The 26,698-nt window shown below is 43.6% G+C and overlaps 1 protein-coding gene and 1 pseudogene across 1 annotated transcript in view; one reads left to right on the forward strand and one right to left on the reverse strand.

Annotated features, from left to right (window-relative positions):
- Window positions 1–2,607: 2,607 nt before the first annotated feature.
- LOC117723452 (large ribosomal subunit protein uL30m-like) lies at window positions 2,608–3,482 on the reverse strand (annotated as a pseudogene).
- A 14,380-nt stretch (window positions 3,483–17,862) lies between these two features.
- The window catches only part of Tbc1d9 (TBC1 domain family member 9), a 102,649-nt gene continuing 93,813 nt past the window's right edge, over window positions 17,863–26,698 (forward strand). The window contains exon 1 of the mRNA XM_034522473.2: window positions 17,863–18,681. Coding sequence (XP_034378364.1) covers window positions 18,552–18,681 — 130 coding nt within the window. The 5' untranslated portion in view covers window positions 17,863–18,551. The remainder of the gene's footprint in view (window positions 18,682–26,698) is intronic.

Genomic DNA, 26,698 nt, shown 5'->3' on the forward strand with positions numbered 1-26,698 from the left:
GGGTGGATAGAATCAGAGTATATTGTGTAGATGTATGAAATTTGCAACTGATAAATAACATATATTTAAACACACACACACACACCACTATAGTACCCAGTAATTACAGGGGCATGCTGCCAATCTTTCCACATGTCCAAATCTTTACAAAGTACTGTGGCATACATTTTCCTTATGAAATACAATGTGGTAGAAATTTGAATTTTCTCCTCCCACAAACACATTAGAAGTTTCAAAAATCTGCACTTTGAGAAGATTTAAGAGATTAAGCTAGTTACATTAAATGTTGGGTCATTGCTCAAGCTCACCAGCTTGGAGTCAGTTCTCACAGGCAGTCACTCTTTGTCAACTTCAACTACTCTATAAGAAGTATCATGCAGATTCCATTGCACATCCAGCTGAAAAGGCTGTAAGTCCCAGAGAAGCAGGATAAGTCTCTGTTCCCTTATCTGGGCAAGACCTGCTTCTAGACAAAGTAATGGATGAGTAAATAAGTGAATAAATGGATGATTGAGTAAATGAATGGATGAGTAACTGAATGAATGAAATGAGTGAGTGAGCAAATGGATGGATGTATAGGTGGATGAATGAATGAATGAGCAAGTAAGTAGTGAATGAATGAGATATGAAGGGAATAGTTGGAAGTATGAATGAGTGAATGAGTATGTAGCAAGTGGATGGATGGATGGATGGATGGACGGATGGATGGATGATGTGTGGATGGATGGGTGATATGTGGATGGATGGATGGATGGATGGATGGATGATGTGTTGATGGATGGGTGATATGTGGATGGATGGATGGATGGATGGATGGATGGATGGATGGATGGATAGATGGACAAACAAACAAATGTGTATACTCAGATCCTGGGGTAAGAATCTCGGTTTTCCTCCCTACCTGTTCTCTACTGCTCCCATTGAGACGTGTTCCTCTACTTTTATTTCTAGAAAGCTGCTAAGCTGGTGGGCTCCAGTGCACCTAACTCCTAGTAAACTATAATATCAGGTGTAACTAGTATACTAGTGGTTTCAGAAGGCATTATAAATGCTAAGATGAGACAGACATACTCAAAGGACCGAGGAGACAAGTCACTGCTTTTGTGAATGAGAACAATCTACATGTGTATTAACTGTGCCTCTTTATCTGTCAGCTTTCTGTAACATTCATGAAGCATGGACTTGTATTTTAAAAGTTGGGAACCTATGTCCTCCCGGGGTATATAGCACACTCTCTATAACCTGCCTTGTATTGAGAGTGTGTCTGTGTTCCAGTCTGACTGATACCACAGTGAAATGCATATACACTCATTTGGGGCACAAATGTGTAAGATAAGTTCTTAAGAGAAGACCCTTCCTTCTTAGATATTGTGTGAGCATTGTCCTACTCACCATTTGCCCAACACTCCGGTACACCAGGAAGCATTTAATGGATGAGTGACCACACCTCCCCATGATGTCATTCTCAAAGGTCTTTTCCAAACAACCTGCATGTGCCTCATGCCACACACCCTGAGAATCATGCTCACCTGACAGAGGAATGATCCTCCAGTGTCAGGTGACCAGAGACATCATCTCACACTGTGACCAAATGTTATGCCTCTATTATTACATGGGGCCTTGGGATTCTTTTCCTATGCCCTGCTGCCATGGCACAGCGCTTTCCAGATTATTCTTAGTTTCTTCCACATCAAAGAGAATAAAAGACTGTTTTACTAGCAGCCCATGGGCAAATGTGTTTATGTGTCTTTGATAAAATCTTAGAGATCACTTATTTAAGAAAAGGCCAAGTGTCTTCACCTACTCTTGAACCAGGTTGGGCCTCTTTGGAGAATGCTATTTGACTTCTTCATTATCTCAGTGTTCAGTTTTTCTTACTCCCTCAGCGGTGATGGAATACAACATAAAGTCTTTGGACTTATGAACACTAAAGAGATTAATGTGTAAGAATTGTCTGCAGTGTATATTTTTTCTAACAAAAGAAGAGTCACTGAATAAATTATGAATAACCTAGATTTGTTCTTACTGATGATACATGACAATCAAAGCTATTGGCAATTTGATTTGGAAATCCAGAGCATAGAGGTGCTAGTGGGTTGGTCTGGTGCTGCTGTGTATTCAGCTGCTAAGTTACTGGCCCCTGATAAGGAAATTATCATGTACACCAAGTGATGCTAGGTAGCCTTGCTCCCCAAGTTAATAAGTCAATAAAAGGCTAAAGCCTGTGATTGGGCAGCAGATAGAGGTAGGCAGGTTTTCAGTTACCTGGCTGACACAGAAAGAAGAGGAGAAGAAAAGACATTGGACAAGAGGAAGCAGCATGAGAAGAGATGGACCATGAGCATGTGACCAGGAGAAACGGCAAGTAACAAGGGACATACAGTTGGGAGGTAAGACAGAACAGCTCCAAACCTGCCCAATCTAGGCTTCTGGCTTGTGTCTTTTATACAGACCAGCTATAATTTATAATTCCATTTACATAGAGGCATAAATATGGGACCAAATGACATACAGTCTCGTCTTCCAAGCAATCCACAGGGGCTTCCTGGGCTTTTGGCAATGTACTGAGGCATTTCTACTCTTGTGAAAATTATCTTTTTAACTTGCTTTTTTTTTTTTTTTTTTTGGACTGGATGAACATACACTTTAGTGAGAACGGTTGGTTTCCTCAGCAAGTGTGTCTGTGAGCTGAAGCTGTGTGGCAGACTTTGCTTCCTACTCCACAGGCTTCAGATGCCTCTGCACGACCACCTCCCCAGTGCTCCTGAGGCCTGTGCTGGACATGGTCTCTTCTGTGGAAAGTCCCTGTGGCAGCTTCAGGGCCTGGGTGCCTACCACTTTCAGCTTTGTATTCCCAGGTGGGATGTTCCTGTGAATTTGAGGGCTGTGTGTCCGAACATCTTGATTGTACCTTTTCCCAGTATGGACGCCTCTTTGTACTTCTTTCACACATGCCCCCCACCGCCCCCATGAAACTCGGGCGGAGTCGCAAAGGGAAAGCAGGATTCGAACAGAGACACAGAGAGAGAAGAGGGCCTGCGCCCTCTGCAGGCGGCCGCCTTAGCCGCTGCACCACCGCTGGTTCGCTCTCTTTGTACTTCTTATTCTTGTAACAATATGCAGTTTATAAGAGTTCTGGGGGTCCCTGCCTTACCTTTCATGATCTTCAGGTCTAGGTTGAAACTCTATCAGGAATTCTTGATCTGATAAATTTGTAACAAATCCTCTCTGTATTGATGAGAAATTCTGCACCTGTTTTCATAGTCTGTAGTCTGCCTGGAGGCCTCTGAAATATGAAGTACAGAACCCCAGCCATAGGTATGGTAATTCTTCTCTTCAAAGGTGGTGACTGCTGTGTCCACTCCAAACATCCCAGCAGCCGGAAGGACTTAACTTGCTTTTGATTGGCACTTGAGATAACTATCACAGGAAATATCTTTCAGTAGATATGTTTCTGTTAGATCTCAAACCCAGGACAAACAGCTGGCTGAGGTGCCTGCTTAACATATCAAAGCGGATCTGGCCCTCCAGGTTCTCCGAATCTCTTAGTTCCTAACTTACATACCTTATCCCTACCCTAAACTTATAACCAACTGTAGGCCACCGACCCGACTCGGCTGGCCAAGATGGTGCCAGCCTCAGCCTCTGGTACTGGTTACTAGTGCACTGCACATGTGCAACTCAGTTTTGGTGCCAACCCCTCCCGAACGGGGTATGCTAATGAGGAACCACAATCCTCACCAACTACCCCCTCCCAGGAGGGGTATGCTAATGTGGTATGCTAATGAGGTACTGCAATTCTGACCAATCACACACCTCCACACTCTTTTCCCCGCCCAGGGCTGAGGGTATATAAGCATTTCGCCCTGGGCATTCGAGGTCTCTCCCTGAAAACTAAAAGAATGCTTCTACAATAAAGGTTGTTGAGAAGGATCCGGTTGTTCACGTCTTCCTTGCTGGTCAAGTGGGTGCGACAACCAACGTAAGTTTTCAAAATCCTTGGAAGCCCGCCATTGGGTCCAGGAGCAAATGAGACCTGCTGTCAGCCAGGTTTTGAATCTGTTCCTCCCCTTAACTCCCATTACTTTGGACAAAGTGACAAAGTCTAGATTAAGAGACATAACCACAAGACTCTGGAACCCCACTGGAAAGGACTTCACACCATGATCCTGACCACACCTACGGCTGTTAAGGTGGATGGGATCAGGAAATGGATACACCACTCCCATATCAAGCCTGCCTGGAGAGACCCAATCCAGCAGTTGAGATCCCAGTGGAGGAGATTTCCAGGTGAGCAGCCACAAGATCTGCTGAAGCTGCGACTCCAGCCCAGATCCTGCTTGCTTGCTGCTTGTGTTTTGCTGCACCAGCCACTAGCCCCCAGGGGGCAGTGCAGAAAGTTCACAGTGACAGGCAAGAAGGCCGATTGGATAGCTGGTTCTTAACTCCTCTCTCCCCAGACTTAACACAGAATTGGTGGTTACTGGACAGGGACTCTGCATTGGAAATAAGGTACTCCCAGCCTATTCCCACCTCTGCAACCGCACTGTAACCCCTACAGTTGCAGGATACATGCTGCCGCCAGAGGATGCTTGGTGGGCTTGTACCTCGGGGCTTACTCCATGCATTTATGGCCTGGTTGTAAATACGACTGAGGATTTTTATGTTCTAGTACAGCTTGTACCCAGAGTGACATATTACTCAGAGGAAGAGTCTTCATCCAGTCAAACAATAGGGCTAAAAGAGAGGTCATTTCTGCCATTACTAGGTTCTCTCCTTGGCATATGGCTGGCCAGAGCTGCTAGTATAGGGGCCTCAGCCAAAATACTCCAAGGCCCTATGGATAGCGATAGATGCAGATATACAGGAGATGGAAAAGTCCACACCTGCACTGCAATATTCCCTATCCTCCCTGCCAGAAGGAGTCCTACAGAACAGAACAGAAGAGGCCTAGCCTTGCTGTTCCTCCAGCAGGGAGGACTCTGTGCATGCAGCCTTAGGTGAGGAATGTTGTTTCTATGTTGACCACTCAGGGGTGGTCAAAGAATCCATGGCCTTAGTCAGAAAGAGACTACAAGACAGATCCTACTGATGTTAGCTTTGACTTGTGGTTGCTGCATAGTCAGTACTTTAGTTAGATTTGTTAAGGAACAGATTTATTCTCACACAACAATGCCTGCCCATAGAAACATCTCAAGGATTTGATATGGCCCAAAACTGAAGGGGGAAGTGAGAAGGCAAAGCTGACTCCATGACAGGCTTCAAATGGGCAGTTCAGGACTGGGTAAGTCCAGGCCTCAGAAGCTGCTCAGCCACCTGGGCTGAGGCAAGGACACTGGGTCAGCAGCAGTTTCCAGACTTCCTCAGCTACTTCCTCAGTAACAGTTTCCAGACCTCCCCAGCAAGTCTCCAGCCCCCATTTTTCAGTAATGGAATATTCCTAGAGATGGAGCAAGGGCCGGGTGGTGGTGGCACATGCCTTTAATCCCAGCACTTAGGAGGCAGAGGCAGGCGGATTTCTGAGTTCGAGGCCAGCCTGGTCTACAGAGCGAGTTCCAGGACAGCCAGGACTACACAGAGAAAGCCTGTCTCGAAAAGAGAGAGAGAGAGAGAGAGAGAGAGAGAGAGAGAGAGAGAGAGAGAGAGAGAGAGAGATAAAGGTCACCTGCCCCAGAATCCCCTAATGTGCTTTAAATCAGGCCTGAGAGCTCTCTATCTTGGTAATGGGAGACCCCAGCATGCTGGACTTCTGCAGAATAAAACACTCTTTGTGTTTACATACTATCTGAGTCCAGGGCCTCATTCTTTGGAGAATCATGGACCCTTACAGAAGCAGTCATGTCCTTCCTTTTTTTTTTTATCTCTTCTTTCATTCAGTTTCCATTCTTCAGCTTTCTGCAGGAGGCTCCGCCCCTGTTGAGTCTGCTTGGCAGCTGCAGAGGACAATTTGTACAAACTTTGAGAAGGAAAGGAAAGTCATTTGCATTGTCCCCTGGTGCCCTTTTCAGGTGCAGGGGAGGCTTCTTCACATTTTTGTTCATTATCATGAATCTTTTCGGCTTTTCTCTACACAGACATAGGAAGTGGTGCATATAAATCTGTCTCCCGTCTCCAGAAGCCTTGACTCATCCGTGTCCAGAACCACAGTCCTGGTCTTTAGTCTTAATTCTCTAGAATAAGCACCAGAAGTATCCTTGGAAAACAGATGCAAAGCTGGGCTCCCTTAGAACAGCCCTCTCCATAGAAAGGAAACATCTCTCTTCATCTATCTCCCTAAAAATGCAGTCTGTTACTCGGAAGGTCTTCAAAAGTGCACGTGTTATCTCTAAGTGGCAATATTTCGTATGGTATTTTTGGAACACTGTTTTCTCCTATGCATCTCTACCGTGCACCAATGTGAATGCATTTTTATAATCTGAAAAATAAAAGCAGTCTTAGAAAAAGCATGGTGTCCACTGAAAATGTAATCAAAATGCTGACTCTCATGAAGCTCAGCACAGAAGACAGAAACGCACGAGGCTGAGGGGATTCGGTACTGTGGGCTTGTTTCTCCAAAGGACAGCATGCAGTCTTGCTGTTTGTCAGTGTGTATGGGGCACTGAAAAGGTCTACTCTAAATGGCCTTCTGCAGTGTATACAAAAATAAAGAAGTAAGTACACAAAGATTTGCATTTTAAAATATTCATCTTAGTTTTGTTTTTAATGTTGGGTTTCAGACCCGGAATAAGGAGCTGAGGTTCATATTTTATATATGAAAGCAGACCTGGCTTGCAGGTTCTCCCAGCATCCCTTGGTCCCTACCTGGCATACCCGCCCCCAACCTTGAACCTTCCTGCCTTTCTCCCAGGGGTCTTTGGGATCTTCCCTATATTATCCAGACATTTTGGTCTGCCCATTCTTTTCTCCTCCTCCTCTTTCTCCTCCTCCTCCTTCCTCTCTCTCTCTCTCTCTCTCTCTCTCACTCGCTCTGCATGCACACGTGCTCTTTCTCTTTCTCTCCCCCTTTCTCCCTTTTTGTTCCTCCTGATGACAATAAACCTGCCTATATACACTTTGATCTAGAAGAACTGGCTCATTTTACAATCAGAGAAAGAACTTACGTGAAGTTGCAGGTAATTATGACAAAGGAAGTAAGTAAAAGAAAGTGTTACAGTGTTTCTGAAGAGAAAAACCTCACAAGAGGCCTGAATAAGTGGAATAGGGTTTTTATTAAACACAGGCAGGACTGTCCAAGCAGACGAGGGGGAGGGAAGCAGCCTCGACTTCCATTTCAGTTGGTTAAGGTTTTTAAGGGGGGGGGGGGAGGAGGCAATTGTGATGATACAAAATGCAGCTGTGACTGTTTACAACGTGGAGAGATGACAGTTAAATGGTCAGGCAGGTCAGGCAGGTAACCTTTAGCTCAGGGTCACACTGTATAGGAACAGAGAATGTTTTAGGAATTTAGGGCTGGTCCAGACATCAGTTTCATTCAAAATAGTTTTATCGCTCAAGGTATTCTCATGCGATGGTGTAGCTGTACTTCAGCAGCCCACACAGGGGTAGAGCAACGCCATATGGTTAAACAGTATGGAGTTAGCATGAGCCATGATATAAACATTCTTATAAAGGCGTGGAATATGCTCAAAGAGTATAATAAAATAAAGACAAGTTACAGGACTCTATGTGAAATACTTAGTTGTTCTGTGTTTTGGGAATAGCCTCAGCTAACCTTGAACCTGTGATAATCCTCTGCCTCAAACTCTCTTTGTTTCTGTTTGAAAGGGAAAATATCATGCACAACATCTTTAAAATTCTTTCTTTTGGCTTATCTGTGTTTTTGAACTTTGTAGAATTAACATGGTCTGCTTGTGTGAATTAAAATTAAATCTTAAATAAAAATATCAACTGGAGGTGCATATTTTATAGAATAGTTCGTATGAGATGCACATAAACTCTCTCTCTCTCTCTCTCTCTCTCTCTCTCTCTCTCTCTCTCCCTCTTTCCTTATAATGGGAATTCATTGCTCCGGGTCCGAATGAGATCTATATACGATCTGGAACAATCTTCAAGTAGTTCCAGCACAGCTTTAAAAAAAAATACTTGCATAGCTAGGCATAGTGGTGAATGCATTCAGGAGGTAGAGGCAAGCAAATCTCTGATTTCAAGACCAGCCTGGTCTACAAAGTGAGTTCTAGGTAGCCAGGGCTACACAGAGAAGCCCTGTCTAAAAAAAACAATAACATCCCCCCCCCCCAAAAAAACAATAAAAAGTTGTGTGGTTTTTATTTAATAATAATAATTAATAAATAAAGCAGTTTCTAGAAGTGTGCAGCCCTATCTGACCTGGCCATCTTCATCTTGAACTATGAGGTCTATTGAAACATTTGAGATTTTCTCATTTCCTTCAGTATGTGTCTTCAAAAAAAACTTCATGTGAAAATCCGAAGGCCACGCAGTTTGTGGAGACACTTCAGGCAGTGGGTATTTATTTTCAGGCTCCATATGTGGCTTCCTCTTCAGTTTTTTCTAGTTTGATTGAAGAAAAAATGGACACAGTAAAGAAACCACAACAGATGCTCAGTGGGTGCAAAAGGGAAAAGTTTATCCCAAACTGCCAAGGCTGTCTCCCAGGAAAGCAGAGAGCAGCGGGGGTGGGGTGGGACCTAGATTTTATGAGAATGGGTAGGAGGGAGGTAGACAGTTTGTGAACTAAGGTAGGTGGTTGTGAGTAGAGACTGGGGGCTCCTAGAAGCTGCCCCTGAGGAGCTAACAACACCACAGTCTATTGAGAGCTACAAGTCCCCTCTGCCAGAGCTAGGAGAATAGCTCCTTATAGCCATAGAAACTTTCTTCAAGCCCCTGAGGGAGTGCTGACTTTTGTCTGAATGCCCAGCTTTGGGAAAGGGAATTTCTTGAGGGACCTGCCATAGATGAGTGAGATTTAGCTCTATATAAGGGGAGAAACAGGAAAATACATTTAAGCACATTTGATCCAGAGATAGAATGTCATTCCAACTGAGTCACTCGAATTACAAGTGAACTGTAATTTTTGTTGAAAGTGAAATCTGTATGATTTAACACATTCCCTTTTTATGGAAGATTGTATTTTCAGAGCCTGTAAGGAGATTGCAAATGACAAGAAAAGTAACATCCTCGGCAGCCCAATTTTATGATGAAAATGTCTATTTAGGTCCGTATTTTACAGAAGCAAAGACATCTTCAAGGCAGGACATCCTCAAAAGCAAACTCGGGAAGAGCATAGAGCCAGTGCTGCATGTGCAGACCTCGAACAAACAAGACCTGAATGGACCACGGAACAAACAAGACCTGCCTCTTCTGTTGGCTGTGGTTTTGGCCTTGGCTTTTCCATAACCCTGAAAAAGACGGCTCAACAGTCCACTAATTCTCCTGGCCTTGTTGGTGAGTTTCTCCTCCTTCTGGACACTGGCTCTCTCTTCTTTATGTTTTATTTCTAAAGCTTCTTCGAAGACTTGAAAGCCTCCATAAATAGATTGTGCTATGATTTGTAATCTTGTTTTAACACTCTGAGAAGCTAAAAATAAAGGATTTTTGTTTCTTTATTTTATGAATCAGGTAGCTGGTAAATTAGGAGATTTTGCTAGAGGGATCATTTTGTGGTAGTATTGTTGACTAAATATTTGGTTTGGTTTGGTTTGGTTTGGTTTGGTTCAGTTTGGTTTGTTTTGCTTTTTGTTTTTAGTTTTGGTTAGATTGTTGCTGTACAGGGTGGGAGTTGTTTTGTTTTGTTTTGCTTGCTTTTTTGTTTATTTGTTGAGACAAGGTCTCACTATGTAGCCCTGGCTATCCTGAAACTCTGTATTAGATTAGACTAGCCTCCAAGTCAAAGGGCTCTGCATGCCTCTGCTTCTTAAGTGCTGGAATCAGAGATGTGTGCCACCACACCTGATTTTGTTGTTGACTGGGGGATTTTTTTAGTTAGTTAGTTAGTTAGTTAGTTAGTTAGTTAGTTTGTTGGCTTTAAAAAATTATTTTCCTATCCTAGTGGTGGTGGTATACATCCTTAATCTCAGTACTTAGGAGGCAGAGGCAGGTGGATCTGTGTGAGTTCAAGGCCAGCCTGGTCTGCAGAGTGAGTTCCAGGACAGCCAGAAACACACACAGAAACCCTGTTTTGGAAAATACAAACAACAAAAACAAACAAACAAACCTAAAAGTATTTTCCTTTTTTAGTCAAACATACCATTAAAATGTTTGGAAAAATTGAGATTCAAGAAGAATATGGGGTTTCTGTATTGAGAATGTTCTCAGTGTGATTTTCTAAAACACAGCCAAGTTATTTCATTCATTCCAGAGAGAAAACTAAACTATTTAATTTTCTCCCTGCAGACTTGATTAGGATGTAGATGCCTACATAAAACTTGGCATCGCCCAGCGGTGGTGGCGCACGCCTTTAATCCCAGCACTTGGGAGGCAGGGGCAGGCGGATTTCTGAGTTCGAGGCCAGCCTGGTCTACAGAGCGAGTTCCAGGACAGCCAGGGCTACACAGAGAAACCCTGTCTCAAAAACAAACAAACAAAAAAAAAAAAAAACTTGGCATCTTCTTTTATAAAAATATAGGTCTGTGAATAAAAGTACTTTATGTCAAAAAGATCAATAAAAATATTACATATATATATATATATATATATATATATATATATATATATATAAAACTTCTTTTTAAAACATTAGGTTGGAGGGTGGGGCGCAAGATACTTTTTTGCTCCGTGAAACAGAATCTCACTGTTTCCAGCGTGCCAAGCTGGCATTGACTCAAGAGATCTCCTGCCCCAGCCTCCCCTACTTATGTGTGACTGTAGGCGCTTGTCACCAGGCCTGGCTGTGCCTTCTCTTTCATCTTCTTCTCATAGGTATAGATAATTTAGATAATTTATACTCTCATTGTCAAAAGGAAATCCACTGCATATTAGAAGGAAATAAAACAAAATTCATTATATTTATGTAATACCAAAGTACACTCAAGAGGAGATAGGACTTTTGAGACAATTGTCAACGCAGGTTGTAAACATCTCTTCTATGCAGGTTGTAAACACTCTTTCTTACGTTACTTCTGATTTACGTTTAGGAATTGTGGTGAACCAGCCTGCCCCCAACTTAGGCTTGAAAGCCATCTTATCATAAACACAAGCTAGGCTCATTCCTGTTTGTGATTAAACCTCTGTTTCTCAAGGACTGGGCTATGCCTCACCTGTAACCGTAACTACAAATGGTTCTGTACTGCCTGTCTCAGGAAATGGCAATCATGCATTTGTTTCAAAAACTTAGTATAACCATCTTGAAAGCCTATCTTTGTTTCAAAAGCCTTTTATAACTACCTACTGTTATTATGAAATATAGTATGGTGAGGGGTACCTTGAAGGCCTGTGCAAGGTGTGTCCCTGAGTAATTACACTGTGCAACAGATCTGGTATAAAGGGGGCTCGTTGGGGGAAGGGAGAGGAGTGAGGACCTGGAGAAAGGGTAAAGGCAGACAAGTGGACATGTAGACAGACGGACAGACAGACAGACAGACACACATACAGACAGGCAGGCAGGCAGACAGGCAGACGACAGGCAGACAGGCAGACAGGCAGACAGGCAGACAGGCAGACAGGCAGACAGGCAGACAGGCAGACAGGCAGACAGGCAGACAGGAGAAGAGCCATAAGGGCAGAGAAGAGTGGGGTCGGGGGAGACAGAGGACAGAAAGGAGGGAGAGAGGGAAAGAGAGAGAGAGAGAGAGAGAAAGAGAGAGAGAGAGAGAGAAAGAGAGAGAGAGAGAGAGAGAGAGAGAGCAGCCCAAAACTCTGTGAGAACAGAGGGCATGGCAGGCAGTGTTTTTATAAGCAGCCTGTCTGGTACACCCAGAGGCAGAGGCAGATAATGACGTAAGCTGTTGCTAGGTCCCTGGAAGGAGTCTCACGGAATCACCTGTAAACAGTTGTTATGCCCACCTTGCAATCATGTCTTTGCTTCAGGAGATCACTATGACTGACATGTTACACTCATGTTCTGCTCCTGTAACCCCGCCTACTTTGCCTGTCGAATCTCTCTCACTTGGAAGCTCTCTATCCCTGGGCTATAAAAACCTTGTCTTTCTCACATCCAATGTTGATCTCTTGTACACAGGAGGATGCCTATGTAAAGATAAAAAAGATTAGTTAATTCTCCCACACCCACCATCAAGAGAGACAATCTCTTATAAACATGGCCACAGGCCAGCCCAATCTGGGCAATTCTTCAGTCGAGGTTCTCTCTCCCAAAGTATGTTTTGGTTGACAATAAAAGCTAACTGGATACTCAGAGAAACTGTAACTAGGGTGTGTTATGGTTAAAATGATGCTGAGGGTTGCTATACCCTGTTGTCTTTAAATATCAATTAGGGGTTTCTAGCCCACTTTAGACAGTAGTATTCCCCAATAAAGGACACAGGATTAGATTTATAATAAGCTGGGCAGGTATCAACCCTCTATGGTATTTTGGGTATTTTGTCTACTTCCGTGTGGTGATCCTTGAGATATCACCTGCCATGTTCTGCCTGGGCGACTCTTATTCCATCAAGCCAGCCCTCGTGACCATGCGTTCACGCTCCACCTACCCCATGGCGACTTCCTTCCTTCTTCCTCTCTCTTCCTTCTGTCCCTACCCCAGACTTCAAGCTCAGGAACTTTTGCTCTGCCCCTTCTTTTCTGCCTAACCCAGACTGTAGGCATCTTTATTAACCAGTCAGGGATGACTTGAGAGGCTAGGTTTACATAGCATCATTTGGTGTTTGTAAGAATTCACTTGTCTTAGTCTTAGGGCAACCAGGTCTCAGGATACACTATTTAGCATTTTAAGACATAGCAGCACCAGACCAGCCCCCTACTTTTTCCTCCCTAAATCCAGGAAACTAGTTGAAGCTTAAAAGACCAATAGCTATATAAATACATCTTTGTTTGACCACCTAAAAACTCATAAATGTGAAGCCTGGGGAAAACCCATTCCCTATCTGCTTTTAGAATGCCCATAGTGCTTAGTTTGAAGGAAATTATTCTCTTATTCTCCTGTGATATAAAGGCATCACCTCTCACTCTTTCCCAATCATTAATGTCTCAGTCTCTTTAATGTCAAATAATTAATCAGGTTGGTTATGTCTGATCATTTCTGTTCATTTCGCACATCTTTTCCCTAAAGAAGCTTCTTTCCTTCCTTCCATCAAGGTCTTCCCAAGTGACTCGATGGAAAGAAACAACATTTCATTCATTTTTATTTTTATTTCCAGAACATCTCAGAATTTAAAAGTAGAATGAATGAATGAATGAATGAATGAATGAATAGGAGGAAGGTACTACAGTTACATGTCAGAATCCAGTTTGAGGACTCTCCGTGTTTAAGGAAGGGTCCATGATTCACTGAAGAATGACACTCTGGACTCAAATATTATGTAAATGCAAAGAGAATTTTATTCTGCAGAAGTCCAGCATGCTGGGGTCTCTCATTACCAGAATAGAAAAACCCCCCAAGAGAGTTCACAGGCCTGATTTAAAGCACATTAGGGAATTCCAGGGTAGGTGACCTCTATCTGTTGGGTCCATCTCTAGGACATTCCATTACCAGAGTGAGGGGGCTGGAAACTTGCTGGAGAATTCTGGAGACTGTTGCTGAGGAAATAGCAGAGGAAGCCTGGAAACTGCTGCTGACCCAGTGTTATTGCCTCAGGCCAGATGACAGGGCAGCTTCTGAGGCCTGGACTTACCTGGAATTGCCCAGTTCTTGGAGACCGAGATTTAGGTCTAGTCTCCTTAACTGCCAATTTGAAGCCTATGATGGAATTAACTTAGCCTTCTCACTTTCTCCTTCAATCCTGTCTGTGAGGATGGTCCAGACCATCTTAAAACTGAAAGAAAAAGGTGGTTTTTACATTATGAGTGAGCTGTATTAACTGCAGACCTGCCATTGTGACTGGTCTATCTAGTTTTTCCAGATGTCTCCATTGTGAAGAATTCTATAACCAACATCAAAGCTACTGCAAAGCCTTAGATCCACCGCACCGGCCTTCTCTAAACCAAGTAGCCAGCTTTGGTGGTTTGAATGTGCTTGGTCCAGGGAGTGGCACTATTAGGAGGTGTGACCTTGTTGGAGTAGGTGTGGCCTTGTTGGAGAAAGTATGTCACTGGAGAGGTGGGCTTTGAAATCCTCCTCCTCCTCCTAGCTATCTGGAAGACAGTCTTCTCCTGACTCCCTTTGGATGAAGACGCACAACTCTCAGCTCCTCCTGCACCATGCCTGCCTGCATGCTGTCTTGCTCCCACCTTGATGATAATGGACTGAACCTCTGAACCTGTAAGCCAGCGTCAATTAAATATTGTCCCTTATAAGAGTTGCCTTGGTCATGGTGTCTGTTCACAGCAATGGACACCCTCAGATGTCAGCATCCTTCCATCTCTAAACAGGAGAAATCCCATGAAGCCTGCTAAAGCTACTATTCTTCCAGGTTGAGCAAGGAAGATGGGAGCATTTAAAACCCGTGTTCCTTATGAAGATGAGAGCATAGGCTTCTTCTGAGAAGTGGCTGCCCTTTAGCTGCCTGGTAAATTCCCTCTGCTGTAACTGAAACTGAATTCTCTACTGACAGAGCATACCAGGAACAGCCAGGAATGAAGGTCTCCTGGGTCAGACTCAGGATACTGAGCAGTAAACTACTTGATTATTCAGGGGCCTTTGTGTGTTGGTTCTTCTCAACCAACACAAAAAGTGGGAGAGCTCAGGGCAGCACTGACACACAGTTGAACCATTGAACCATCTTTATCTAAGCATCTGTTGCCTGCTTTTCTAAAGAAACACTTGTGGTGCCCTTCCCCTTTAAATGTCACTGTTGAAATAATGGTTCCTCCCAAATTAGAATTTCCTCCAAAATCTTATGCTGGAAGGAGCAGATTGAAGCCTGGAGCCAGCCAGAAAAAGGAAATTGTGCCCTAGGAATAGATTCCATACAGTATAATACCTTGTCAGGTCACCTTGCAGGATAGACAAGGGCCAAGACACTGATGATTGACAGGACCATAGCCTGACCAGGCTGCTTAGTTATGCACACCACCTCTCCTTTTAAACCTGTGCCTTACAGCTTCCCAGGACCCTGAAAATGGACTGAGGGGTAAGAGGACAAGCCATCAAACGTCTTTGTTCTGGTTCCCAATGAGGCCATATTGAGTAATCTCCTTTTCTCCTTTTCAGTGCCTCTTACCTGTCTAACTGGCCTGTGATAATAGGCGGATAAGCCTAGCTTGTTAGGGCCCAGGCTTTGATCCTAAAACCTGTTAGAAGCCTGGCACTAGCAGGTCACCACAAACTCCCTGTATTTTCTCCATTGTGGTCAATGCCCTTCTATAGGTTATCTGGCAGTCTGTAAAATTTGCCTTATGTTCTCCATGAAAATAACTAAAGGTTGTGTGTGTGTGTGTGTGTGTGTGTGTGTGTGTGTGTGTGTGTGTGTGTTTATTCTGCTCAAAGTCCAAGTTTGTTCTCCAAGCATTTTTTGCAAGATTTGTCCTATTATTAATTTTATGTTTTAATCTTCACAAAGGCAGAGGCTTTTTTACATTTTGTTCAATTTCTGTCCCTATGACATATTGGATGAATGAGTAGATGATTGAATGCATGCATTGCCCAAGTATTTTGGTGCCAAGACACTATTAAAAGGCTAAGCTAAATTTGCACTTTAGATCATGTGGAGGTTTTGGTGTCAAGTCACATATTTGTTTGTTTGTTTGTTTGGTTGGTTGGTTTGGTTTGGTTTTTGGAGAGAGGGTTTCTCTGTGTAGCCCTGATCAGTCATCTTGATCAGGCTGGCCTTGAACTCACAGAGATGCAAATGCCTCTGCTAGGATTAAAGGCATGTGCTACCATGCCCAGCAAGCCAGGTGTTTGATCAAGATAAGGACCCTACAAATGATGTTATTAAGAGACTTAGTAGGTTCATTGAAAAGGCTAGTTTACAAGGTGGGCAGTTGTGGCACACGCCTTTAATCCCATAATTTGAGAGACAGAGGCAGGAGATCTCTGAGTGTGAGACCAGCCTGGTCTACATTCAAGTTCCAGGACAGATACAGCTACACTGAAAAACCCTGTTTCAAAAAAGAAAAAAAAAAAAAATGCTAGTTACAGAAAGTGAAAAATGTACATATAAAAGTACCTCTGTGATTTTGGTTTGTTGATGTTAATACTGAAGGTGCCAAACTATTACCAAATTGTCAGGTCCACAACCCAACACCTTAGTCTCTATGTAGGAAACAGAGAAATTGATTAAAAAAAAAAAAAAAAAACAAAAAACAAAAAACAAAAAACAAAAAAAAAACAAAACCAAAAAAAAAAAAAAAACAAACTTGACTGTGTTTGGCCAAACACAACAGAAAGAACTAAATTTCTCTCTGCTGTGGCCATAGAAGTGCCTACATTACAGACACCCAAGACACAAAGGACAGAAAAACACTAGAATTAGCTGTGAGCCAGTTCAATGCATGCTTTTCTCAGGGTAGAGAGGCTTGAGCTCATGCTGACCCACCCGTCTACGATCTCAGAGTGGAGGGATCATTGTAGTTTTAGAAATTATACTGCCACAAAGCATCAAATCTGAATCTGTTAACTATGTTGGGCATTTTCAAAGGCCTGAAGGTCTAGTGTCTGTCTCCTAAAGAGATTAAAGATGAAAAGCCAAAATGATGGCTAGTTCAGACCAACCGGCAAGCCCATTTACACTTCATAAGCCAAGAGGCTCTTGGGTCCAAGGCCATTCTGGGTGGGACCCTGTAAATGGATGGGTATCTAAATCAAAGACCAATGGGGTGACAGGAAGAGAGCCTTGCATTTCTTTAGCACCCTCAGGGCTAGAACAAAGCCTTATTGGGATTTACTCACTCAGTTACTTGAAAGAGTACTCAACACAAAGTCAGAAACACCCAAACTGATCCTAGTCCACCTGCACTGCTGTAATGGAATACTGAGACGGGCACCTTTTAAAGGAAAGGCATTTGTTTCTCATGGCCAGTAAGACTTCAGACATGTGGACCACATCTGCTGCTGGTTCTGTCTGTTTCCTTACAGGGTTGAGCTGATGGATAAACTAACCCAACTTCTGTATGCTGCTTTCTTTGTCTTTCCTCATCTCTGACAAGGACCCCTCTCTGTCTAATTACCTCTAATGGCCCCCCAGATTAAGGCTGTCACAGTGGCTGAATTTGGGGGTGGAAGGTCACATTCAAATAGTAGATACACACATTTTTTTTTAAATGTGTTTGAATGGTTTGGTTGTTTGAAAAGAGGAAGTTCTCACGATTGGCTAACTTTTGGGTCATTGCAGAGTCTAGTAAACTCTCCTCATCTGAAAAGGGAAACATCTTTGGCTGAAAACATTTCTCTGATCTCTTGGGTGAGTGCGTTTAGTCGCATCAGATATGGAGTAGACAAGCTGAGACCACAGAAGGATTCCATGAATGCAGGGAAAGACAAATTGTTAAGGATAAAAATGCCTGCCTGGTCTGAGTGTCTCTGGTTTAATTTTCTTAAACAAACAAACAAACAATGCATCCATTAAGTTTGAATACACCTCCGAATTCTGCCACGCTAGTGCTCCTCAAAGCTCCTAATGCCCAATCTAGGAACAGCTGTGGCGAGAATTAGTTGGTTTAAGCTTTTGGGCCATTTCCAACTTCGCTATAGCTTACGCCCTGTAGGTCAAGGAAAGAAGTGATGTAATGCATTTAGCTGGGCCACTTTAATTACAAAGGAATGGAAGGGGAGGAGCCACAGGCGGTGACAAGTTTAGCGCGTGACTAGATCCAGGGATGCAGGAAACAAAAACATTACCAACCATTGGCTGCGTCCACCTTGGACTCCTGGCTCTAGAGCCAGGTCTGGAACCTGGGAGCACACGTTTCCGGGGCAGGGGTGGCGCTGTCCCGCCGAGCGTCAGCCTTGACTACACACGCCACACGCAGGCTCCGGGAGCCGGGCAGCTTCCTCCCCGCTGTGATGGGCGTGGGGCCCTGCGCTCCGCACACAGTCCCCACCGGGTTCGCGAGAAGCCACCCGCGGTCACCCGGGCTCGCGGCGACTGAGCCGCGCTGTCGTCATTCATTCGCAGCTCCCGGAGCGTCCTTCCAGCTCGCTGCCCTGACGCGGGGTGTCCACGAACGGTGATCGCGGGCTCGGCAGCTGGAGATCACTGCGCCCTGGGGGCTCGGATTCCCGCACAAGCTCGCCCTTGAACGCCGCCTTGCTCGGAGACCGAGCCCCGCCGCTTGCTCGCCTCGCTGTGGGCCGGGCCAGGCTGCGAGGCTGTGCGCCTGGCGAGCGCGGCGCGGCGGGGAGGATGCTACTTGCTCGGTCCCGATCCCCGTCCTCGTTCCCGGCCGCCCGCTGGGTCTTTGTCGCCGGCCGGGAGCCGCGGGCCGCAGCCTACTGAAGGCCATCGCGGCCCCGCACCCACGGCCGGGCGGGCGCGCGTGTGCCCGGGAGAGCGCGCCAGTGTGCGGGCCCCTTTGTGCGACTGCCGGCGGCCACCGGGACCATGTGGGTGAATCCTGAGGAGGTGCTGCTGGCCAACGCTCTGTGGATCACCGAGAGAGCCAACCCCTACTTCATTCTGCAACGAAGGAAAGGCCACGGGGGCGACGGGGGCGGCGGCGGCGGATTGGCGGGTAGGAACCGGGCACTGCGGGAGGCTCCGCCCGGGGCCCTGGCTGCAGACACCCAGGACGCCGCCCGGTCTCCGGGGCTGGGCGACTTGCTCGCCTTGATTGGGGGCCTGGAAGGCGTCTCGGTTGTGATTTTATTTTCCCCCAGACTAGGAGAGAAGAATCGCCTCTTTGCTGACTCTGTCGGGCGATGGGGTCTTCGAGTTCTGGGTGACTTATAGTGGGTTAAGAAGAGACTAGCAGTGAGTGAATGGAGAATTATTAAGAATCGAACGCCAGATTGCATACTCTCCCTCCCCCCGCCCCCAACATACTGCTGAATGTATTGAGAAGAGAGATGGAAGATGCTTAGCTGGGACTCAGCTGTCTTTATGGGCAATCAGGTGTAGAATACCCTTTTGTTACCAGGGAAGCAATCTGTTAAGAGGAAGATGTGGTCACTTCTTATATTCATATGACCTATGAGAATGAATAAGGAAAATGGAATTCTTTTGTTGCATGAGATCCGACATAAAACAAAGCAAGTTATTTGGTTCTGGTTATAAAAAGAATCAGCTGTATAACTGCATTTTAACTAGTTACCAAGTTTATTAACTAGTTTACCAAGGTTATTAGCAATCTCTTTCTCTTAAAAGCCGGATATTTCCACATTAGAAAACGCTTGTTTATTAACTAGCTGTTTTGCAAAGGGGAGGTTACAGGTAATACTGACCGATTACAGGCTAGAGATAGTGGACTTTCCTTCATGTTACTAGTATATTTAATATAGCCAAAGTTAGTGAAAGAAATAAATACATGGTTTACTAGGAAAGAGACTTCAGACATGGGATGGACTACTGACATCTTCAGAGTTGAGACTGCATTTCCCAGAGTTTGTGTGTTACATAAATTGATCCTACAATGGCCCGCTGTGAGATGCTAGTTCTTGTTGAGGTGCGAGCCTAACTGTGATGTTTATAAACTGCTTTTCTCCACATTAAAATTCAGATGTTTCCCGGTAGAGCATATGCTAGCATGCTTACATTTGAAATATTTGGCTAGCGCAAGCCATGGCTTTGCTCCTTTTTAAAAACAGGGATATAGAAAATCTGTAGAGTTGCAGACCTTGTTGTGAAAATCCTGACTAGCAGTCTCAGAATGCGCCAGCTCATTTTGCCGATGGTCTCGAACTATGCATTTTAATGTGTTACTTACAATTGTAATTTGGGGGATGTGCCTAGGAGAACAAACGTGATTAAGTGTTTGAGTTTCTGTATCATGCACTGAGTATTTATTTTTCCCAGTCACTTGCACTAGGGTGCAAAAAATTAGGCAGAGGGCTGGATATCTTCTTTTTCTTAATCTTACTGTATTCTGCTATTTAGAATTCCAGTTGGGAGCCCATCGGCATCTCATTTTGTCCACTTAGAATCTATCACTGATGACTTAGTCTATTCTATCTTTTAGATACTTTTGTAGATGCCGTTTCTGGAACAACTAAAATTATCTTGGAGAGTATGGATATTCCTGCCAACAAATGCTGGTTTCCACCTATGGTGGTAACATGCCAGGCCTGGAGAATTGGTATTCTCTCAAATATAGCAGGAGCATCTTGGAAGCAGTTAGTTGTACTATGTCTCCAATGTAATAACATGGGGTTCATTCATTAAATTGTGAAATCATTAACAAGTGTTTATTGGCAGCATCAATGTCACGATGCTTGCAGCTTAGTAGAAGACAGATGACCAAAAAAAAAAAAAAAACGTAAATCATTTAAAGTTATTAGTGTGCAGGGTACCAGCCAAAAAAAATGGAGTTCAGCGTTCATCAAATGACGAGGCTTTACTGAACACTTATGAAGACAGAGGCTGGGTTGGTTATCTGCGTCAAAAAGAAAAGCAAATCAAGAAAGGCTGTCAGTGTATTAGTGCTGAAAGACACAAAGCAGTGGATTCCCCAGAGAAAAATACACTGGAGCCAGAGAGGAGGTGGCCCATCCTGGAAGAAGCCTCCTCCTACCAGAAAGAAGGATGGACATGCCCTGTTTCCTCTGCCTCCCCCCGCCCCCCAACACACACACCCAGCTATTCTCCTTTGGAGATACTATGCTTAGGTTTGTTTGCTTGCTTTTGTTTTGTTTTGTTTTGGTTTGTTTTTTGAGACTGAGTTTCTCTGAAGCCCTGGGTGTCCTGGAGCTCACCCGGTAGATCAGGCTGGCCTTGAGCTCGGAGTTCTGCTTCCTGAGTACTAAGATTAAAGGTGTGTGCCACCATAGTTACTGATGAAGCTTTCAGTGGTACATGTATTACCTTATTTAATTATTTAAGTAGTTTTACTTGAACATTTTAAGGTATTTTTAAATAAAATTGCACAAAATAAGGTGCAGAATACAAAAATTTACCAGAAAGTGAACACGTTGCAAACCAACACCAGGATAAAAAGAGGGACTGTTCCCAACCCCCAGCCCTGCCTCGACCCTCTCACCCACCCTTAAAGAAAAGGCTGTCTCACGCTTTTGGTCAACATGTCTTGCTTTTCTTCTGTTCCCCCACCCCCACCCAACAAATAACATAGACCTAAACCATGATATTTTAGGTCTCTAATGTTTTCGTTTTTTTTTTCTTTCCTTTTTTTTTTTTTTTTTTGCTTTTTTGAGAAAAGAATGAAATGTGAAATGAAACCATAGCTTCTTCTCTGTGTTGTTTGGTGATATTCATAAAAACTGTTGCTTGTGGCTGTTTACTTTGTGTATTGTGTAAAACCCTTTATGCGTGTCCTAGACTTAATCTGTTATATTGCTGGTGAAACCTTGGTGGTTCCTCAGGGTCTATGGATGCTGAGTCCGCAGCTTGTAGCTGTTCCACGGTAGCCGTGGCCCACATTCTTTCTCTGGGTTTGTAGTAATACCGAGTGGCGCAGTTAACTTATTGTCTAACTGACGAAGTTGGTTACATTCTCACATACTCATTGGCCATTTTGAAATACTTGGTGACATGGTTGCTGTAATATTTAGCCGTTTTCAACTTTTGTCCTTTTTTTCAACTTTGTCCTTTTCTTACTGACATGTGGGTTTTTTTTTTTAAGGTTCTAGAGGTGGGTCTGTTTTTTAAGTGTGGTAGAATCTTCATTTGCCATTTTTTGCTTTTTCAGTTCCTTAATGAATTAGAACAGATTTTTCATTTTAACAGTTAAATGCCTTATAGATTCCTTTTCCCTTACATTAAGGCTTTCGTGTTGGCCAGTAACTTATTCTTTTCCTCCTAGAAAATAAAATGTAATCATCTCTAATATCTTCCACAAACTCCGCAGCTTTAACTTCCAAGTTTATGTCTAACATCCACTAGGATTTAACTTTTGCGTATCTCATGGTGTGGAAGGCAAGCTTTACTTAAGAAGTGTGTGCACACATGTTTAATCTGGCATAATTTACCAGAAACCCAATGTTCTCTCCCTACCCCGCGGGTCTGCTTTTATTACAAAGCATAACTGCAAATGTGTGTGCCTATTCAGAGTTTTGTCCTCTCTGTTAGTAAATTTTCTACAAATACCACACTGTATTTTCATTAAGAGTAGATCAGGTAGACCTGGCATCCCTCACCTCCTGTAGACCAGGTAGACCCGGCTCATTGCCCATTCTTAGACTTTCACACTGATAATATTTTAGAACTAGTTTAAATTTACCACAGGGAAAAAATAGCCCCCTCTACTGGTGGGAAATGTTCCTGCATCAGCATACTCTCCCCGAGAAGAGTATGGTCGGTCAGGTTTAGTATCTTCAGTAATCAAGTATGGCATAGCTTAACTTCTCTTAAAATTGAAATCTGGCTGGGGTGGTGGTGGTGCACACCTTTAATGCCAGCCTTGAATCCCAGCACTTGGGAGGCACAGGCAGATCTGAGTTCAAGGCCAGGCAGGGCTGTTACACGAAGAAACCATGTCTCAAAAAAAAACATAAATATTTAAGAAAGACAAATATCAAAAATAAAGTTGAATTCTGTAACTACAGAGAGCTTGTTCGAGTGACCACTGTAGGTACAGCCTTGACCAGTCCTCTCTCACCTTTACATTTTGTGCACCTTGAGGTGGTGTTAGCAGATGTCTTCGTACACTTGTAACTGCAGCAAGCAAGTTGAGTTCTTTACTCATTTTGAAAAGCTCACCTGTGTCTTCTGATTTGTCTATACTTATAATTTGAAGTTATAATTTGTTATAACTTCATTATGACAGTTATAAGGATTTATTTTGTTAGTGGTTATGTTACCTTTTGAAAATTTACTTTCTTAAAATTTATTATTTGGTTGTGTGTGTGCACACACGTGCGTATATACGTGAACATGTGCCAGTGTGTGAGCGGAGGTCAGAGCTTGTTGAGAGTTGGTTTTCTCGCTCTCTTCTTGCTGCAGGCTGACTGACCCCTGAGCTTCTGAAAGAGACTTTCCCTCCCCCAGCTGTAGGAGCCTTGCAGTTCCAAGCTCTTCTCATTTGGGCTCTGGGCATTGATTCAATGGCATTGAATTTAGGTTGTTAGGCTTGCAGAGTGAGCGCCTTTAGCCCCCTGAGCTCTTTTTCACTTAAATTTAATTTTTTGAGATTTTCCTATGTAGCTGGCTGGCTCGGTATTCACTATTCAGCCCAAGCTGGCCTTGAACTCCTGGCAATGCTTCACCTTGCGCCTTCCGACTCCTGGAATCAGAACCAACACCAAACTCTGATCGATTGCTTTGACACTTACTATCTTGTATTTGGGGCTTGTTTCTTATCAATAGCAAACGTTCCTTTTCCTATCAATTCAAAAGCCCTTTGCTTTTCCAGGCTTGTGCAGTCAGGGCACCCATGCCTTGAGCATAAGCACACGAATACTACTAGATGCTCCTGGCATCTCCCCGCCCTGTGGTGGGATGGAAGAGCTTTTGTTGTTGATGATGGTGATGTTGTTTGTTTTTTGTTTTATCAAGACACGGTTTTTCTGTGTAGCCCTGGCTGTCCTGGAACTCACTCTGTAGACCAGGCTGGCCTTGGACTGCAGAGATCTGCCTGCCTCTGCCTCCCAAGTGCTGGGACTAAAGGTGTGTACCACCACCGCCCGGCTGAGCTATTCTTTTTTAAGGTTATGTTTGCTAAAGGCTATTTAAGCTACAACTTTTTGTGTGTTCTTTTAGTGGAAAAACAAAGAGAAATTACAAAAGAACTTTTGACTTAGCAATGTATGCTGGCAGATATATATATATTTGTTTAACTTTAATATTTTTTCCAAATTTTATTTATTCTCATTGTGTGTGTGAACCCCCAGCACTCTCTCTCTCTCTGTCTTTCTCTCTCTCTCTTTCTCTCTCTCTGTCTCTTTCACTTTCTCTCTGTCTCTCTCTCTGTGTGTATGTGTGTGTGTGTCTGTCTGTCTGTCTGTCTGTCTGTCTGTGTACGGGGTGGAGTCAGGGAGAATACATGCCACAGTGCATGTGTAGAAATCACAGGACAACTGGAGATTAGACTCGGTTGTCAGGCTTGAATGACAAGTGCTTTATCCACTGAGCCATCTCAGTGGCCCTGGTTTTAACTTTTTATTGGGGTTTTTGAACTTGAGATCCACCCACTCAGCCCCGGGTGCTGAGATTATGGGTCTGGACCACTGCATATGGCTTAATAGACATAATTTTTCTTCTTTTAATCTCTCTCTCTCTTCTCTCTCTCTCTCTCTCTCTCTCTCTCTCTCTCTCTCTCTCTCTCTCTCTGTCTCTCTCTGTGTGTGTGTGTGTGTGTGTGTATCCTAGGAAATATATTATCCTAGGATTCTTTCATTTCTTTGCCCCCCATCTTCACATTTTTATAACTCATTTTAATTAGTATATTTTCATCCCAAGAGTATATAATCACTGTTATTTAAAAACACTTTTATTTTAGATTTATTTTATGTTATGAGTGTTTTGTCTGCATGCATTTATGTGTACCACATGTGTGCCCAGTGCCCACAAGGTCAGAAGAGGGCATCGGACTCCCTGGCACTGGAATTAAGCCATTTTATATATTCAGTTGAATTTACCCACATTTACCTTTTTTCTCGTTTAATGTTCTATCTTTGATCTTTATTCTAAAAATATTTTTTTTCTATTTTCTCCAAAGTACCCTTTCCTCTCTCTGGGAGCATGCTGGTGGGACTGTCTTAGTTTGCAGGCAGACTTTTTAGTGTGGTCTAGATGTTGTTCATTGTCTTCTGAATGAATTGTTTCTCTTGAAAAGCCAACTGACTGTCCCTGAGACTGTCACCTTGTTGTCCCTATGGCATGTTTTCATTTTTGACTTTGTTTTTCTGTTTGTTTTTGCTTTGCTTTGTTTTGTTTTTCCATAATCAAGATTGTGGTTTTCTTGTTTGTTTGTTGTTTGTTTGTTTGTTTTCTTAAAGCTCCTCCCTTTGGGCACAGTATAGTTTATTCTTTGTATACTGTGTTGTCTGCCTGTCCATCCAACACCCCTCCCCCACTGTCTGCGTGTATCTTCCACTTCTCCATTTCTCTTTGCCAATCAAATTGTTATATGTCTGACCTTATTGTTTATTTATACCAGAGTGATTTTTACATATTTTATCTATTTTCTCCTGATCTATGTCCCAGTTCATGGTTTTTCTTGCTGTGTTTAATCTCCTTTTAAGGACATTAACCCTGAAAAGTCCATTTGGTTTATTTTTATACTTTCCATATGCCACAGTTCCCACACTTGGTTTTTGAGCACATGTCACTCTCTGAGTCCTTTACACCTCAGCCGCCGTCGGCTGTCAGTGTACGTTCTTCTGCTGGCCTCAGTTCTCACTACTGCTTTGTCAATTATGCTTCTAGTTTTAAAGATTTTTTATTTTATGTGTATGAGTGTTTTGCCTGTCTGTCTGCATGTGCACCACATGCATGCAGTGCCTGCAGAGGGCGTCAGAGGGTGTGAGAGCCCATGAAACTAGAGCTGCAGATGGTTGTGAGACATCCCGTGGGTGTTGGATGCTGGGACCTGAGTCCTGGTCCTTCTATTGTTTAGTAGAGAATTTTGTTGTTGTTACAAATCGAAGTTGCTTTAAATTTAGATATTGATAACAATTTGAAGCCCAGCTCCCACGTGGGTGACTTTGTTGACTGCTGCTGTTGTTAGGTTGTCATTTCCAGAGTGACCAGGAATCAACTCCCTCCTTCCTTGGTAATGACACCTGTCTGTCTTCCCCTCTACCCATACTTCTATTAAAAACTGGTCATCAGCACTGCTGGATCTGGCCTGCCAAAGTAAGTAGGGTTTCTGTTGTTCTCCCCCGACCCTGCCCAAGCCACCATATATTCACCCACCAGACTTTCTTTCTTTTTTGGTGTGTGTTTTGTTGTTGTTGTTTTGTTTGTTTTAAGATTTATTTATTTCATGTATGTGAGTACACTGTACCTGTCTTCAGACACACCAGAAGAGGGCATTGGATCCCATTACAGATGGTTGTGAGTCACCATGTGGTTGCTGGGAATTGAACTCAGGACCTCTAGAAGAGCAGTCAGTGCTCTTAACCACTGAGCCATCTCTCCAGCCCTCTTTCTTTCTTTGTTATGTTTTGTGTTTTGTTTTGTTGTTCTGTTTTTCCAGACAGGTCTCTGTATAGCCCTGGCTGTCCTGGAATTTGCTCTGTAGATCAGGCTGGCCTCAAACTCAGAGCTCTGCCTGCTTCTTCCTCTCAAGTACACTGCTGGGATTAAAAGTGTGGGCCACCACTGCCCAGCCCCCATCAGCCTTTCTTTTTCTTGAGTAATGTAATTGGTCTCAGAAGTTTTTGCTATTTTAAGGTGCACTTTGTCTAGTTTGTATGGTTATTCTCAGGATTGGGTCTCGGTACAAATTACCTTATGCCACATATGCACCAGACACTATACCCTTCACTTTCTGGAAAAGGAAACTAAGGTTCAGGGAATCTGAGGGACTTGTTCTCTGTCCCACAGCTAATAGTGGAGGCCATGTGAGTTTACATTTGTTTTAAAGTATTATGCAAGACTAATGCATATGGTATATACTAATCTAATTTACATGTTAC

Source organism: Arvicanthis niloticus, chromosome 18, assembly GCF_011762505.2.
Source record: "Arvicanthis niloticus isolate mArvNil1 chromosome 18, mArvNil1.pat.X, whole genome shotgun sequence".
Lineage (NCBI taxonomy): Eukaryota > Metazoa > Chordata > Mammalia > Rodentia > Muridae > Arvicanthis > Arvicanthis niloticus.